General features: G+C 42.8%; 1 protein-coding gene across 1 annotated transcript in view; it reads left to right on the plus strand.

The window, feature by feature from the left end:
• The window catches only part of KIF13B (kinesin family member 13B), a 93,977-nt gene that overhangs the window by 18,474 nt on the left and 58,573 nt on the right, over positions 1–16,930 (plus strand). The window contains exons 3-4 of the mRNA XM_026040895.1: positions 15,002–15,014; positions 16,751–16,811. Of these exons, the coding sequence (XP_025896680.1) occupies positions 15,002–15,014; positions 16,751–16,811 (74 nt within the window). The remainder of the gene's footprint in view (positions 1–15,001; positions 15,015–16,750; positions 16,812–16,930) is intronic.

Genomic DNA, 16,930 nt, shown 5'->3' on the forward strand with positions numbered 1-16,930 from the left:
CACGTGCTCATTGCAAATAATTCTGCAATAAATGAGAAATTAGTTGATACCTCATGCTAGAAAGGGACTCAARTCGCATCAAATTGAGATGAATATTTCGCCCCAGTGCTGCACAATTTCTCTTGTATTTTAGCTGTGGCTGCTTTGGGCTCTGTACAGAGAAGCTTTGAAGGATGGCAAAGGTTTCAGCCTTGCTGAGCACTGGGGAAAGGACATGTGTCCTCTTGTGTTTTCGTCCTGTGTCATGCAACAAATTCCTTCCGTGGCAAAGATCCAGCATCTCGGGATTTTGCAGGCAGGGCTGTGGAGGCATCCTGAAATTTGCTGAATTGCTTGTTATTTGGGGAAGATCTTGGCTGTGTTTCAGGGTAATTTTGAGAGGATCATCAGCCYTTTTCAAAATTAGCTGGTGATTCTYCAGGCTACCATGGTGTCTTAATAATAATAYGGGTCCCAGGCAGATAGGGGACCCAGACTTGAAGGGTTCCCAAAGCTGCTGTAGATACAGAGGGAGCCTTATGTTTAAAATGTGAATAGGAGCCTTATTTAATCATGGATATTAAAATACTTAAGAGTTTATAAAGGACTATAAAGCAAAGTGCTGGAAAGCAGAAGCTGTAATTTGGACGTGTTCAGTTTGCTCGACAATGAAATGCTCAGATAACCACCCCTAGACCAATTTCTTGCAGGTTTCATGGCAAGGAAGATGTCTGTGGAAGATAGACAAAATTTATTAAGACTTTTAAGGTTTGCCTTGGGTAATTGCTGCAATTTTTGCCAGATTTCACCCTGCAGACTTCATTGGCTCTAACAAGTTTTGCAAATGTTGCCAAAGCGCATAGAGTCATTAATCCTTGTTTACTGTCAGGATTAATGGCTTAGAAAGGGCTTGATTCTTCAGGGAGAAGTATTGAGGAAACGCATCCTTGCAGAAAAATGAAGTTAATCTTTATCACAAAAGAAATTCACTTAAGAGCGTAGTTGGTCCTGGTGTCTCTGAGCCAGCTAGAAACTAATTACAACATAATTTGTGGTTTTCTCCCGCTGTCTTCCCTATCTATATACAATGGCTTGTGAAGTGTTGTAAATGAAGTGGCCATAGCCTAAAAATCTTTGCTCTCTTGCAGTGATTGTGACCGAGGTTATCAGCTTTAGTGAAGCACTTGAGGAATTTTTTAATTTTAAATGAATATATTTGCACAGGGACATAATGAAACATAACGAGCCTGAAGCCTTTCTTGRAGATAATCATATTTGTCTCGGCTCAGAAAGGTCCCAAAATCTTGCACAGAAACAAATGCTGAAGAGATTTTCATTTCTGATTTAAAGAATTGTATTGGAAGACCTTTGTAGTTAGATGCTTTTAGAAAGCCAATGTAAAACGAACAATAATAGCAGTACAGAGTAAGAGTTTTGTCCCTCCGTAAAAAAAGAAACTTCTATTTTATTCCTTGAATTCCAAGCAGCTGCAGCGTGTCCTGACACAAATCTCCAGCATGGAAGCAGTTTCTGTGTGCTGAGCGTTGTAAGAAAGGCTGCACCGACCACGTTGCTGTGTCTTGAGGGAGGGAAGGTAACTCTCCCTTTTCTAAAAATCCTACTTTTTGAGAAATTTCTTTGATAGATGACAAGGGATCCTAATGGTGATTTTAAAAACTCCTTTGTGAGTGACCTTGGTGTTGTTTTCTGGGTGCAGAATCTATTACCTGTCCCATGGTGGTAGGTACAGTGATGTAGAGCAGGTCCACTGCATGGATGCCATACATCCCTTGTATTAGCAACATGCATGTGTTCTTGCTAGGCACATGGACAGGGGAGGCAGAGTAAAGCAGCTTCACAGTGTCTATGTGATGCTGATGTGAAAAAAAAGCCCTTTTTTCATTATAAACAAGGTATCAGAGCTGCTTGTGGTCCTTGTTTTAGTGTTTGCTGTGTGAAAACTGTGTTTTCTCACTTGTCTGCATGTAGTGAATGCAAAAGCACACGGGTCTTTGGCTGAACTTTTACTATATATAGTGAGCAGAGATTATTCTTAAGCAGTCTGTGCATTTTTGGATTTGAGGGAATAAAAGTGGGAAAAGGTGAATGATTTTCCTGAAGTTACCTGGCAAAGCTTGGTCACAGCTAGGAGATGAAATGAGTCTCCAGAGTGGCTGTTTTCTATAGGATTTTTTGGACTCCTATGGCTTTTTTAAAAGCGCTTCATCCTTTTTTTATGCTCAGCAGAACTACAGTGAGTACTTGGATCTTTCTTCCCTTCACAAGGGAAAGGGAGGGCTGGCAGGAGAAGGGGCTCACTTGTCTTAAAGTATTTGCTTTGAGTTTACTAAGTTAATAAAGGAAGGAAATAGGTTATGAAAGGTGGAAGCAGAGAGCAGTCCTGACCTTCTGATAAGGTATTATCTTCATTTTTGGAGACCTGTGTTAGTTCAAGAACCAATTTCTGCAGAATTGATTTCTGTATGTGCAAATGCCCTGCTAGGGGGCTGATGTGCCATTTCCTAACTGAAGAAGTGGGAAGATAATGAATTTTACTTTCCTTCAATGAAAAAAAGAATATATATTGTTCTGGAATCAGTTATCACAGGCCTTTTTTAAGGTTTTTTTTTTTTTTTTTTTTGCTGTGCTGCTTCATCACGGATTATTGGCAGAAAAGTGCCAATCTCTTTGGATTTTTCAGTCTTCTGGGGAGTTCAGTTCTCATTCCTGCTGAAACCACGTTCTTGTCTCAACTTGCTCCTAAGGAAGCTGAATGAGCTGAATTACTATTCCTGTGGTTTACAACCAGTTGTAGAATGCTGTGGGGTCATCGTAACACCAAGCTGGTACATAAAGCTGTGCTTAGGAGGTTTGTACATAGTCCAGATGTTGCCAAAACTAAGGAATTGACCTCTTAAGCGTCTACATAATGCTCCTGGGGAGAATGTTTTCCGAGAAGAATGGAAAATTTGGGAAGAATGTCTTGGTTAGGGTTTGTCTTACCCTGCGTGTCAGCAGCAGTTCTCAAACATTTTGGTTTTGTGCCTTCCCTGTGGCTCTTGGCATGTGTTTCATGCCCGTGGTTTTTGCTGCAGCTTTTCTCATTCCAGGGCTTTCGTAGCATCGTCCAATTAAGTGTTTATTCCCATGATATGAAGCAGATAGTCTCCTGTTGCCTGGTTTTGTCTGTAGTGTGGAATGGCTCTAGTTGCCCTTGATTCCTCRTTCTTTTAATTCACTTGCTGATGTGGGGAACTCATGTAAAGGTTTGAAAGCAGAATATGCTTAGTTTATTTTATCAGTAAGTATAAGATGTCAAGTTTTGTGCATAGATCCCTGTTGCCTGTACRTATTTGTCTAATTACTTAGATATCTTTATTTTACTCGATAGATATTGACACTCTTGAGTCTTTTATACGAATCCATCCTAAATTATGAGGTGCTTTGTGTGCTCTAAGTAGAGCATAACTTCCTTGCAGGGTAGTGCAGCCAACCAGGRAAGTCACCTTGTGAGAAGGGAAAGGTATCACAAGAAGCATTTGAAAGCCTAAAAAAAACAGGGAATTACAAATTAGGAATGGTGCATAACTCTTAACAGGCAGATTGGTGTTGGAACGTGTTATTGTGAGAAGCTGTGGGCTCTGGTTTGCAAGAATAAGAATCTTTTTCAGAAAGAGCTACTGCAGTCAAGAACAAGGTGGTGGACGTAAGTGTGCAGCTGTGTTAGGAAGTCAATTAAACTCTCTAGGGGCTCTTTCTAGGTTTAATATTTTGAATATGAATAGGACACGGTGGCAAGACTGAATATATTGCACATGCATGAAAGGCAAATGAATTGATTCTCTCTGTGTGCTTTCTTCAGGCTCTCAGCAATTGCATTTAAGTCGAGCTGTGTGAGAGCAGCTCCGTGGAGCACAAGTGGCTCCATCCACAAACCTGAGCTGATCCAGAAAGGGAGGCCTGGCCTGGGGGCAGGTGAGTCAGGGTGCTGCTATGAGGTCTTATGAGCAGAGTCTCCCTGCTCCTCCTGTCATTCTATAGGTGTGAGAAGCTAGACAGAGTGAAACTCCTCCTCAGGTTGTCTCATGGGCCATAAAACACGTGGCAGGGCTGGTGCTCGTAGAGGAAACCTCTGCGTTCTCCTGTGACAGATACAGCCCTGGATAAATTAACATTGCTTTTTGCCCAAGCTTTATACTAGGAACTGTGCAAGAGGCCTCAAAAGTCTCCTGGCCCTTTTCTGCCATTAAATAACGTAACTAAACAAAAATGTTCAAAACATTAATTCATTTCAAATCGTATTGTGCAAATTTAAATGTTGAAGTTGTGAATCATCTGCCCCYGACAGGATGGGGAGCTGAGTTAATGCTGTAGAGCCAGGTGAAAGACGYGCTTGTGAACCCAAGTGCTGCCTAATGAAATGTTTGTTGTGAATAAAATGTTGCTGTTTGTTGATAAAATCTGGATGTAGAGTTTATTTAAATTGTATCCATATGCTGTGATAGTTTGGTAGACATGCTTAGCAATTAAAGCCTCAAATTTTTAGTTTTGTGCAAAATTTAAAGCAAAACAGTCCAACTCTTTTTGAAAAGTTGGTATTTTTAAAAACTTAACTTTAGGAACTTAAAGCATTAAGGAAGAAATGGATGAGCTCACTGGACTTGCAAGACTCCTACTTCATTATATATTGCTAACTGATAAATATAATCTCTAAGCTAGTTACTTTTACTAAGCAGGATTATTTTTAATGAAGATCTCTTAGGTTTCATGTGCATGGTCTGCACTTGTTCCTGGATTTCTTTCCAGTGAACTTGTGCTCCCAAGGATTACATTTTCTTTGACAGGCTTCATTATTGCAGCTTTAAATGCTCTTAAGTTGTTGGAGAAAAATTGTCTAACAACTGAACTTAAAATGAGTGCCCTTTGAGGACAAAGAAATAGCTCAGTGAGGATGTTAAGAGCTCTCATTTTTGTTGCTAATTGCTATTAGTTCTGCCTTAGATTTTGGACAAGCGGAATCAACTCCTGCCTTCTGAAAGGAGCTTTGGGAAGTGTCAGGGCCTTCAAAAATCCCACAGAAGATCTTGAGAGTTCCCAAAAGAGGGTCTCATTTGGTACCACGATGGCACTTGCAAGTATGTGGCAGCCAAAAGTCAAATTTGAGGCATTCCTCAGATCTGTGATGCAAATTTCTTGCAAAGAAGCTGTGAGGAGCCACGGGGCTGGCAGCCCTTCAAGTCATCTCTTACAATGCAGCTTTATGCCTGCAACATCTTTTCCTTTGTTTTTTTGCAAGTCATGTGTTTTGAGCACGTTTCTTTCCCTTTCAACCCTGGAAGGCGAACGCAGCATTTGAAACCCTGTGTTATACTTGGAAAGGGGATATTTTCCTCTCATTCTGCGAAACAATAAATGGAAACCTGCGTGTTTGGAGTTGCACAGCCCGACTCTTCCTCTGGGAGCATTCAGTCATTAAATTGCTAATGGGAAAATCAAAGCCCATTTCTATCTCCCCGCTGCTCCAACCATATGAGGCCTCAGCAAAGCATGGGGGCTGTATATGAAGCCACACAGACATTTTTGCAGCCTATTTCTCTTCAAAATGTTGTCGAATAACTTGATCTCCAAGCAAAGTTAATTTTATCCAGTTTTTCACTAGTTTAGAAGGAGAAATGCAGGATTTCTCATTCTGAGAGATACAAATGTGCTTGTAACATCACAGAAACCTGACGGGGATACAAGAAGGAGTAACATTGAGGATATTTTTGCTCATGGGGTTTGTTTTAGAGCCCGTGTTCTGCTTGATATCTAGTCCACAAACCATATTTTAAAATATTGTTTTCTATTCTACTGTCTCCTTGAAGTGCTCAATTTAAACACATTATCAAGGGTGTTACTGAGGGTCTCACCTCAGTGTCCTATCTACTCGGGTCCAGTAATGCCATTATTTTTGTGCATGCTATAAAAATCTMTACATAAACCTGTATAAGAATTACTTTTCCTTTATGGCAACTAATATGTTTGCATGGATGAGAGCTCAGTGGGGCACAACCTCGTCTTTAAAGATGCTCCCAAGAAAAACCACGGGTTGTCCAACCCCATAACCTCGAACATTCAGATCCAGCCCGCGATCACATTGGAGCAGCCCTTGGGAAGGAGCCCAAGTTGGATTCAGAGGAACTTGCTCATGTGATGGCTGTACAAATTTCCCTCCCTTTGTCATCTGTTATATTTAGTTCTTCCCCCGTGTGCAGGCTTTTATCTGAACGCCTGCTATTGATTTCACATGTGTTAAGTGGTTTTATCAAAGCGAGTGTCTTCCCTTGGGGGGAAAAGGCTTGGGGTGATTCCACCCGCCACTTTCGGGGCTGTGTTTTTGGGGGAAACAAGTGCTAATAAACTGCTGCTTTTTCAGCCACTGCTGGATGGATCCTGTTGTGAGCAATGGGGAAATAAAAGCCTAGGCAGGACTGTTCAGTGTGATTTAGCCACAATATCTGATGTCCCCGATCTCAATTCCATCCTGCAGGATTCATTCAGTAGCACCAGGTGAAACAGAGAACGTGGCAGGTCTCAAAGGTGATTTTGGCAGCCCTTTGAGCTGTGGCTCTTTCTCCCTGCTCCCTTGGGAAGGGACYGTAACCTTCTCAGTTTCCTGCATCAGCCTCGTTGTTTTGGATTGCAAAACATTTTAACAGGGGATGATCCAAATCCACTTCCAAATTTTGTGTTGGGTTTCCAGAGCAGGGAGTTTTCAGTGTGATGCGGGAGCTGCTCTGAATTTGAGTAGCTGCAGTAAGGGTGGAATCAGACAAGGGTGGTTTTAGAGTGAGGATTTATTCTTAGATGTGGTTCTTGCTGTCCTCTGGGAGTCCATAAAAATGTGGTGTGTTTAATCCCTGGCTGGAGTCTGAAATTTTAATGGATATTTTAGCATTTGGATTTCAGCTTCTGCGAGTAGTTTGCCTTTTTGATTTAAAAGGGGGAGAAAAGAAGGAGAATCACTTCAAACTGTTTGTGGGAAAGTAGGTCCGCTTCGTCCATCAGATTTCTAATACCTCAATGTTCATGTCAATATCTACTTTTAAAATTTTGGAATTTAGCATTAACAAAAATAATGGTTTTCCYGGCGATGTGTGTGTTTAATTAGCAGTGGTTCCTGGGGATGTGCCTGGAAACATCTGCCTTTATTGCCTTTATAGGCACACTGCTGCATGCGGTGCTAAATCTCGCTTCTGGAATACAACACCCTTTTGCATCTGTTCCCCCATATGAATCACAGTCAAGCAGGCAGCAAGTTGCATCTGAAAGCAAGAAGCTGCAGTCGGAAAACACAACCAGCAGGGAAACTGAAGTTCAAAGCTTGAATTTGGCAGCAACCATCACTTGGCTCCTTTTAGCACACATTAACCTTACATCTCGGTGTTGTTTATGTATCCCCGGCCCTCATTGCGTTAGCTGAACATTATGAGCTTAAAATACCTTCTTTGCAATGCAAACTTGGCATCAGGAGCTGACACGTTTATTTGGCATCACCTTTATGTGTTTTTTTTTTTAGGAAAACAGGTGGCTGTTCAGCTGTGAACGTGAAATGGGTAAATTTGCTCGCTGTCAGAGACGACCCCTGAGCCCACAGAATATGGAAAACTTTTCCTTGCATCACACTGTCTCCCAAATAAATAGCTGGAAAAGGAAAAGAGGAGTTTTAAGTGAAACCAGCTGACTGCTGCCAACAAGTATCTAGTTTAGCAGCTACTGGGGGATTAAAAATGAGTCGAAGGTGAAGGTTAGTTCAAGCTTTGGGTTGTAGTTTGCTCCTCACTTCGTCCTGCTTTGGGATTTTAAATTTAGGGCGTTTCAGCTTTTTGCACGCTGGGTGTTAAGAATGTAGCTGGATCCACATGGTGAATATGAACTGGGTGCACATAGGGCGGGTAAAGTAATGATATGGTATTTATTACACTGCAAACTTTTAGTGGCGATGGAATTATTTTTAAGAGGGATGCCTTAAAGGAGAGCTAAGAAGCATAAGCAGGACGTCTCATCAGATCACAACAAGGGAAGCTGATTTTCTGTTCTTCTAGGTTGATACTAAATTAAGTATAGACGATTCAGCTTCCTATCATAGTGAGAAGGATTTGGATGATTTGGTAGTAAATATCTGCAGTTGTGAATATCTTCCAGAAACAAATTCCAAGGTTGCAAGAGGGTCCGAGTTCGGCGCGGGGGGAAGAGATGGAGGGTTTGTTTTTAGAAGGGAGAAGGGAGAGACATTGAAAAGGATTCCAAAAAACCAGAATTCTCTTCTGAGCGCTGTGAAGTGAGCCCTTAATCCCTGGTTATCACCATGCTGGGGTCTCTGGAAGAAAGATTTGCCAGCCAAGATGTGCACAGCTTTACCCATCAGCCCAGGCCAGCTAACTTTGGCACTGATGCTTTTGTGCTCTCCCCGGGGCAGCTTTTGGACTTGGTACTAGTCACGTACCCCTTACACTACCTCTGCCCTCTAAGTAAATTAAACTGTTCTTGTACAGTTTAATTGTACAAACCCTCAAGCAACTGCCAGATTTGTGTTTCGGAGGTTACGGCTACGAGGATTTAATGAAAGTCTCTCCTTCCTGCCTACTCCTAAAATGGTTTTCTGTCTTCAGACCAAATTCTTCATGCAGATCTATACGTTCTCATCCGAGCCCAGCTTGGAGCAGGCTTCTTTAGACATGCACTTAAAGCAGTGTGACGTTTGCTCAGCAGTCCAAAGCCATTAGCAAGGCACGTATGGGGCAGGGAGCCTGAGCTGTCACTATGAAGGCTCGCCTGTTATTTCCATAATACACTATATTTTGTGCTTGCTTCTCAGCAGCCAGGTCAATTATAGCTGCTTCTGTGCAGAGCCCTCCCATCCTTGTGCTGGGAAAAGGGCAGCTGAGTCCAATGACAGACTGAAGCTGAGGATTTCTATTCTAGGTCAGGCAGAAGTGAGGCTAGGCGCAACATTTGTGCCCTAAAAAGCAGTACCAGGCTCACAAGATTCCAGTCCTGAGGGCTTCTTATASTTTGGAAAAATGGAAATATAAAAGTAACGCTTGCTTTTCTTGGGCAGATAGGGGTACGTGAGGCAACCAGTCCCTTCTTGACATCTTTGGTGGCCAAACTGTAATCTTGCTACCTAAGAGCTATTTGATGGAGTTTGCATAAAGAGGTTGATAGAAAGGCTTGATATTTTTGCAAAGAAAAGGTAATGGCACTGTGTATGCTGAATATGTCACATTTCTGGTGACATTTGGCATACAGTAATAGAAAACTGCAGTGCAAGGCCCTCGGGACAGTGGACTTCACAGCAGAAASTGTCCAGTGGCAGATATCGTAACACAGAGCTATTCATGGCCCGAGTGATTCAGTGGAAAAAGAGCTGGCAAATCCTGAGGCACGGGCACCTCTGCTGAGCATTGTGCTCACAGAGAGTTTGTGCATCTAAAAAAAATAGAAAACATTGCCAAAATTGTCTGAATGCCCCAGATAAATCTATTTCTTTGGCTTGCAGGGTAATTTCTGTAACTTGCAGTGACCAGTTGCTTAAAAAGAGGGTGAAGAGCTTGGGGGCAGCTCCAGAGGGTCAGAGCTGGAGAGGCAGCAGCTGCTTTTTGTTCCTCGTTGTGGTTTGGAGCAGAGAGGTGGAGAAGGAGGTTTTTTCTTGCCTGATGCTGTTGTGTGCACACCTTGGGTGCCTGTGCTCTTAGAAACAGAGCTGTGTGAAAAACAAACCCACTTTTTTTTTTTTTTTTTTTGCAAATTGCTTTTAGACGCTGTATTTGCGTTTGCAAGGAAGACAGCTGCGCCCAGACTGCTTCGAGGGAGAGGCTGTGCTGAGATTATGGCTCAGTTTGCTCAGCTGGGCCCGGCTGCTAAAGGATGGAGGATTGGGCTTGATGCAACTGAAAGCGCCCTCGAAATCCCAGGTGTTGGGTTAAAGATTCCTGTCCCCATTCCCAGGTGCTCCTATAACACTTAGCTTAAAATGCTTAGGTGCTCCTAAAATGCTGTCGGCAGGTGGGAGGTCACACAGAAGGCAGCCAGGGAGAGAGGGGACCTCGGAAGTTGTGTGATGCCCCCTCCATCCATCAGCAGAGGAGATGCAGGCGGCAGCCTGGCCTGCACCCACCTTCCGTCCTGCTGCTGGGGCTGCGAGAAAAACCATCTTGCAACAGGGAGCTGCAGGTAGGAGCTGAGCCCTGGCACCACTAACATGCACCTACACACTCTAGGAGGGCTCACAGTGCTTTTTTTTTTTCTTTTGAAGAGATTTGTAGCTCGTCTTTGCTTAAGTGCAGTTGGACCACGTGTTTCTCAGCCTGATGAGCTCTCAGCCTGCTCAAAAATAAAATTAAAAAAAATAAAATAAAAAAAAAAAAAGCAAAAACAACAAGAGGGAATTTCAGGCTGTAGCTGTCCTGAAATCAGTGCTCGGTGCAGCGTCTCTACAGAAGTGCCCCTCATTCCTGCATTTTGAAGGGAACTAGAGCTCCCTATTCTATATAGTTTTCCTTTTTTCCTTAACTGCTTATAACTATTAGGAAGTAATTTTAATGGCGTAGGTGTTCTGRTACAACCCTGTTTGTACAGGCTCTGTTGTACCACTTAATCACAGCATCACAGAAGGGCTTGGGTTGGAAGGGACTTCTGGAGTTGATCTGGTCCAACCTACCTGCTCAAGCACATAGAGCAGGTTGCACAAAGTCACATCCAGGAGGATTTTGAAAATCTGCAGAGAAGGAGAYTGAAAATATCAGCTGGGGCTGCCTCCTTTCTCTAAATTTCTCATATTGRAAGCATCTTCAGTTATTTACTTGTGTGGAGTGCAACCTTCCTGATCCTGCTAACTACGTGTAAAGATTTTACTTCCAAAAGATGGGAGGCACTGGATCCATAGGAGTYCTGCTCCTGCTCTGCAGCTCTTCGGGATCTTGTTGGCTCTGCACCCGGCCTGTCTGGAGTTTGTGCTTCCCTAAAGCAAGTTGTGCAACTTGTCCTACCAGCAAATGGTTCCTTGGCCAAAYCCCAGACCTCGGGACCTCAGCGCTTCCACATGGAGAACCCAGGGAGTCAAGAGGTTGCCAAATTGTAAGAAGCTTCCCCTTTCTCCCTGGCTTGCAAATAGGTTAGCAACAGCAGGCTGCATTAAAAATATTGAAAATCACAATAGCAATAGAAAGTGTGGGTGCTGAACAGCCACCAAACATTCTTTGGAGCACAGTTCTGTACCAACATCTAAGTGTTGACCAACAAAAGGATGAAGTTGTAATCTCCTCATTACAACATGAGCATCGTGGCCATCTCCAGTGTGGTCAGGACCAAGCAGAATATTGTCCCAAGACCCAACACTACGGAAAATTTAGTTAAAGTTTCTAGAAAATAATCCAAACCCACCAAACTGCTGCTCTGCCCGAGTTCTTGTTTTTCGGGGCCTTCTGGGTTTTGAGTGAGCCAGCAAAAATCAGTTCTGGCAGTAGAAACTAAGTAACCGCCAGCTATGCCTGGAATGCCTTGCAGCTACCAAGGAATTTTCCAAGTAACAGTGATCACTTTTGTGTGTTTTAGCTACCCAACTTAGGCTCTGAACTGCGTGTGCTCTTTCACATTTGCTTTTGCAGTTTGGGAGATTTTGCTTTAAAGAGAATATTGCTGCTTCCAGGGTTTTTTTTTTTTTTTTTTTTTTTTTTTTTTTTTTTTTTTTTTCTCCATTTAGGCAGTTTTCTTCCCCAAAACTCAATTCTGAGGTGGGAGTAAAAGCAGGACTCGATAAGAATATTAATTAAATGAAGGGCATTGTCCAGAAGTGGGAGCTGCCTAGTGGGCCTTGGCATTTTGATACCATTGTGTCTTGGTTTACATGCAAAAAATAGGGAAATAATATCTATAAACTGTTAAACCTACCATCCAGAAATACTTTGATTTTCTGAAATATGCCAGGAAAACTAAGTGAAGTGATCAAATCTGGATTTAATAGACGTTTCCTTACACTGTACACCAAGCTGCAGCCAAATGTGCTGTAAGTCGTATTCATCTGACACAGAGAGGCAACAGCTTGAAATAAAACAAGGATTTCAGCAATTTCTAATCAGTTATCGTGGTGGCATCTTATTACTTAGGCCCACAGTAATAAGATAATGCAGTTTTTTTATCTAGATTTATTTCAACACCAGCTCCTTGCCTTTATGCCAGAAAAAGAAATTTTGCAGCTGAAATCTAAACAGTGAAACGCTTGGGATTGAATGTATGTTTTTACTAAGCATGATACCTGCTTTTTTTGGCCGCCTKCTGCCCTTGCTCTGATGGAAAAGAGATGCTTCTAGTGCAAGGATCTGCTTCAGAAAGATAACCCATCTTCCGAACTCCAGACAGATGCAGAAATCTTCCTAATATTTGTTGTAGCAACATCCTTATCGGGCACGCCTGAAATTTGGTCTGCCTCGGGATGTGCTGATGCTAAACCTTTCCAGGAATTCTTGCCCACCTTATCAGCCTCTCAGTGGTAGGAGGGTTCTGTGAGTACCGTATGGAGGGTGTCTTTGCTGTGTGATGAAATACAAGCTTGAAAGTCAGCAACTCTGTTATCACAGGGGAAAAAAGGGGCTGGTTAAATCCTGCCTCCTGTTACAGATCTAGTGCTGAGGCCACACGAGCGCTGGTCCTTGCAGTGCCCAGCGCTGGCCAGGCCCTGTATTCACCCTCTGAGAGGGTCCTGCAGGTSAAACTTGGAAGTCTGAAGGGTGAATAAAGATATAAGGTGAATGGACAAGGCTGTCGTGATGGATCCTCATAAGCCTAAAGATTTGCTCTTAGAGTGAGGAGACAAAAACCCCTTCCCTTTTTTAAACTTTTTTTCTTTTCTGATAGTGTTTGGATARAACAGTTCCTGCTGGCGGGCATAAAATAGCATTAATTACATCAGAATCTGATTTTTTTTCCAGTGATTATGAAGACTGAAAGTGCAAAGGAGTGAAAACGCCTGGGGCTTTGCCACGACTTCTCTAATTCTSAGCCGTTGCAGTTGTTCCCCCTCTCCTTTTAACCTTAAATTCTTACTGTAGTTTACTCTTCCAGAAGCTCTTATAATGAGGAAACGCTGTGCTCTGGTTCCATAAATCCAAAGCAGCCTCGTGGCGCTGAGCAGCAGGGCCTAAGCTCACACATTGCAGGCTGCTGCGGTCACCGCAGGCCCGGGAAACATTTCGTTCCCTTCGGAGCGGCCTCCTCGTCGGCGAGCGCTTCGCGGGCGCTGTCTCGGGCACGTCCCTCAGGGCTCTTCCTTTTCCCGTGGGATTTTAAATCAGGTCGACAGCTTCTCCGGGAGGCAGCTGCAGGGGGGCGGCGCGTGGCACAGCCGGGGCTTTTCCCTTCGGGAATCATTTGTCAGGTTTTTCCCTCTTGGGTCTGGAGCTGCCCAGCTCTGGGTATCCACACCACAGCATCCAAAACACTGTAAACCCTCTTCCTTACATACAGCTCTTCCATTCACGTATATTTGGATTAAGCGAAGCTGCCAGTAMGACGTGGTATCATGTGGATGTGCAATTCTTTAGAAAATGAGGTTAGAAAATTACTCTAAGACCTTTAGCCTAAGCTAAGCTTAATGATTTACATAGCCTTGTGTAATCCCTCCTCTTCAACTTGCATATGTGGGTATGACTTTTGAGATTATATCCTTATTGCTGCTTTAATCCCAGCACTGAAGAACACATGTTCCATTGAGGAGCGGGAAGATCAACTAAGATCAGCTGCCTTGTGAAAATATCCTGCTGTGGAGCTGAGTGGGGGGAGAATGAGTGTGGCTGCTTGGATTAATTTATACTAGCGTTTAACAGCTTCCTAGGCTGAGGTCAGGCCTGGGAATTGGGTTTGCTCTTTGCTCTGYTTTAGAAAGAGAAAACTCTTCTTGCAGGAATGGGATAAACCTTCCTCGTAGACACGGACACCCTGAAAAGCCATTTAGCAGCTTCCAGGAAAGGAGCACTGGCCTTGGAGAGGTCACCGAGCCAGCAAAAAGCTCTTAAAATCCATTCCTGCATAAAAAAGCATCTTAAAATCCATCCCTGACGGCAAATCTCCTGGCATCCTGGTGGCTTCTGCAACTGGCTCAGTGCCCTGGTCGGAGCAGTCCCCTTGGGCCACCTCCCTGCCTGTGACCCCCCTAAGAAGAACAGGGACCGTGGAGAGCCCGTGGGTAGTAAAAACGCTACCAGAGATGTTGGGGAGAGCTTTTATTYGGACCTCACTGGCTCTTGGGGTGCGAGATAAAGAGAATATCCTTCCTTACAGCTGTATTTTCCCTGCTCTTCCAGCTCTCCATGTGCAGGGAGGCCGCGCGAGCTGCCTCCGATCTCCAAGTCACTGGTGGATTGACTCATGCCGTGCTGTGGTTTTAAAGGTCACTCTAACTTACTGAGCCACCTGGAAAACTTTTAAATTGCACATCTAACTAATAGAAGGAATTGCTCTTCTCTACTCTGTCTTTYAGGGCATCAAATGTTTGCTCTGCTGTCCCAGGAACCTCAGGRGAATTGAGTGGGGCAGGTTCAGGGGCTCCGCTCTGAGCTGCCTCTTGAATAACCCTCCTGAAGCTCCATGCGAGGGGATATTCCTGGATATTTGGATATCTCTTGAGTACTTTAAGAGTCAATGGTGCTCCCAAAGCTTGAAAGAGAGAAGGGACACAAGCAAACACTTGTGAGGAACGAGGAGGAAATGGAGGCAAAAATAGTGGCTTTGAATTTAATACTATAAAGAGCAACATTTCAGATGTTACTTTTGAAAAGAGAAAGCTTTGCTTTGKAAAAATGTTTTGGAATCTGTCAGCAAAGGGGGATCTGAGGAGAGGAATGAAAAATTTAAATGCATTGTTGCAACAAGGAGTTATTAATGATGAGGTAATTCAACCCAAATCACTAAGCTAACTGTCCTTGTTTTTCTGTTTCTTACCCTGCATCCCACCTTTATCTATTTGTTCTGCTGCTGATGCCTGCAGGACCCAACCTAAGGTAAGACCTTTCATTACACTTTAAATCAGAGGGTGAAAATTGCTGCCTCGCTAATTCGGTTCGGGGTTATCCAAATATTGAAAGCATTTTGCAAAGCAGTTCTGCACTTGATCAGCTGTTGTGTAAGAAATTCGAGGCATCTCCTTGCTGCAGATGAGCAGCGTAACCTTTGCCAAAAAATGAGTCACAGGAACAAATGAGAACATCCGTACTCAGCATTACGGATTGTGAATGGAGAGCGCTTGTTATTTGTGGCTTTTTTWAAGCTTTTTCTGGTATTTGGATTATGGCAAAGTCATTTGTTGTCACAGCTCATGGTCCTCTGACTGGCCTAGCCGATGCAAATTCAACTTGACCGATGTGGTCTTAGATCTACTGATGTTTTATTAAGCACTCAGAAAGCTTGGAATGCTGTAATTGTATCATCAATTCAAAGAACCCTAATAATTTTAAATCAATGAGCTGTTGCTTCCTCAGTTAGAGCTTGTAAAATAACCCCTTTTATCTCCTGATGCTTAGACGTATTAATGTAGCAGAGGCAAGATTCAATTTTGTGAAGATGAGTTGTTTGAAAATTGGAGGCTGTTGCTATATTAAGCATCTTAATAAAGCATAGATAACAAGCTTGTATGTGCTTGAAGTTTGAATTTTCAGTTCCTGCATCATTTTCTTACATATTTTAGTATARAAAGTGAAAATTTAGTGAAAATTTATGTTATTACTGACTGAGTCTTGAAATCATAATTCAGATTTCACGATAAGATTCATTAGAAAACGTGCAACTGAAGTAATTCACTGCAGACTCAATATCTTTTTGTTAGGATATTCCCATTTTTGATACCGTTAAAGACATAGATAGGATGCTACAGAGCTTTTTCCTAACAGCTTTATTAATTAAAAAATGATAGGTTTGGCTGCCGTGCAGAGCCTACTTTATTATAGTGACTTTAGTGAATCTACATAATAGATGTTTTAAAACTGAACATAAAAATCCATTAAGTGATAAAATGGAATTACTTGAAGTGAAGGAAGGGGTCTCAGAAGGTAGGTGTGAGATGCTGCTGTGATACTTCTACTCAGCCAGCTTGATCTGCAATGATGTGAACAGCTCCATAGCAATGCAGAACATCTGGAGAGGAAAGAGCAGCCTTAATTAAGCTTAAATGAGAAGAAAACAGCCCAGGGACAACACATGGGTCTTCCCTTTGCCTATTTGGCTCACTTTTATTATGAAAAACGCATCTTTAAGATGATGTGCTACAATGTTGAAACTTTCCGATTGAAAAAGACTGCAGAACTATGACTCCAATAATAAATTGTTAATAATAAACATTAATAATAAATTCTAATAACAAATATTGTAATAAAATAATACATTTTTGTTTGCTGAATATTGTGTGCTACAAGTGCTGGACTTTGCAGCTTCTGTTTGTCAGCAGTGCATAAATAGGCCCTGCTCTGGTGCAGAAAGAAGAGCCTGGCCCAAGGCAGGACCTCGCTTTATGTGTCCAAGAGACACAAGGAAATATGGAAAGAGCCAAGGGATATCTGTCAGTTTGCAAAAGAGAAAAGCCCAGTGAGAAATGGAGTGTAAGGGGTGGGTTTACAGGATGTTAAGGCGAGCTCCAGGACATCCAGGCAAAAGTGGAGAGACCTGTGGGGATGAGTACGATGGGGCAGCAGGCTTGATTTGGCAATAGCACTTACAAGGTGCCCTCCTGATGATTTTTCTACAGGTGTTCGCGTACGACCACTGCTTTTGGTCCATGGATGAGTCTGTCACAGAAAAATATGCAGGTAATGTTGACTGTAGCTGTTACTGTTGTTGTYTCCACGTGCAAATAATCTGATTATAGTAAAGAATTTGCTAAAGGGCGCAGACTGTGTGGCGTGGAATGCCTTTCTTCTGTATGACT

The sequence above is a fragment of the Nothoprocta perdicaria genome, unplaced genomic scaffold (genome assembly GCF_003342845.1).
Source record: "Nothoprocta perdicaria isolate Ctin4 unplaced genomic scaffold, notPer1 scaffold_101, whole genome shotgun sequence".
Taxonomy (NCBI): Eukaryota; Metazoa; Chordata; class Aves; order Tinamiformes; family Tinamidae; genus Nothoprocta; species Nothoprocta perdicaria.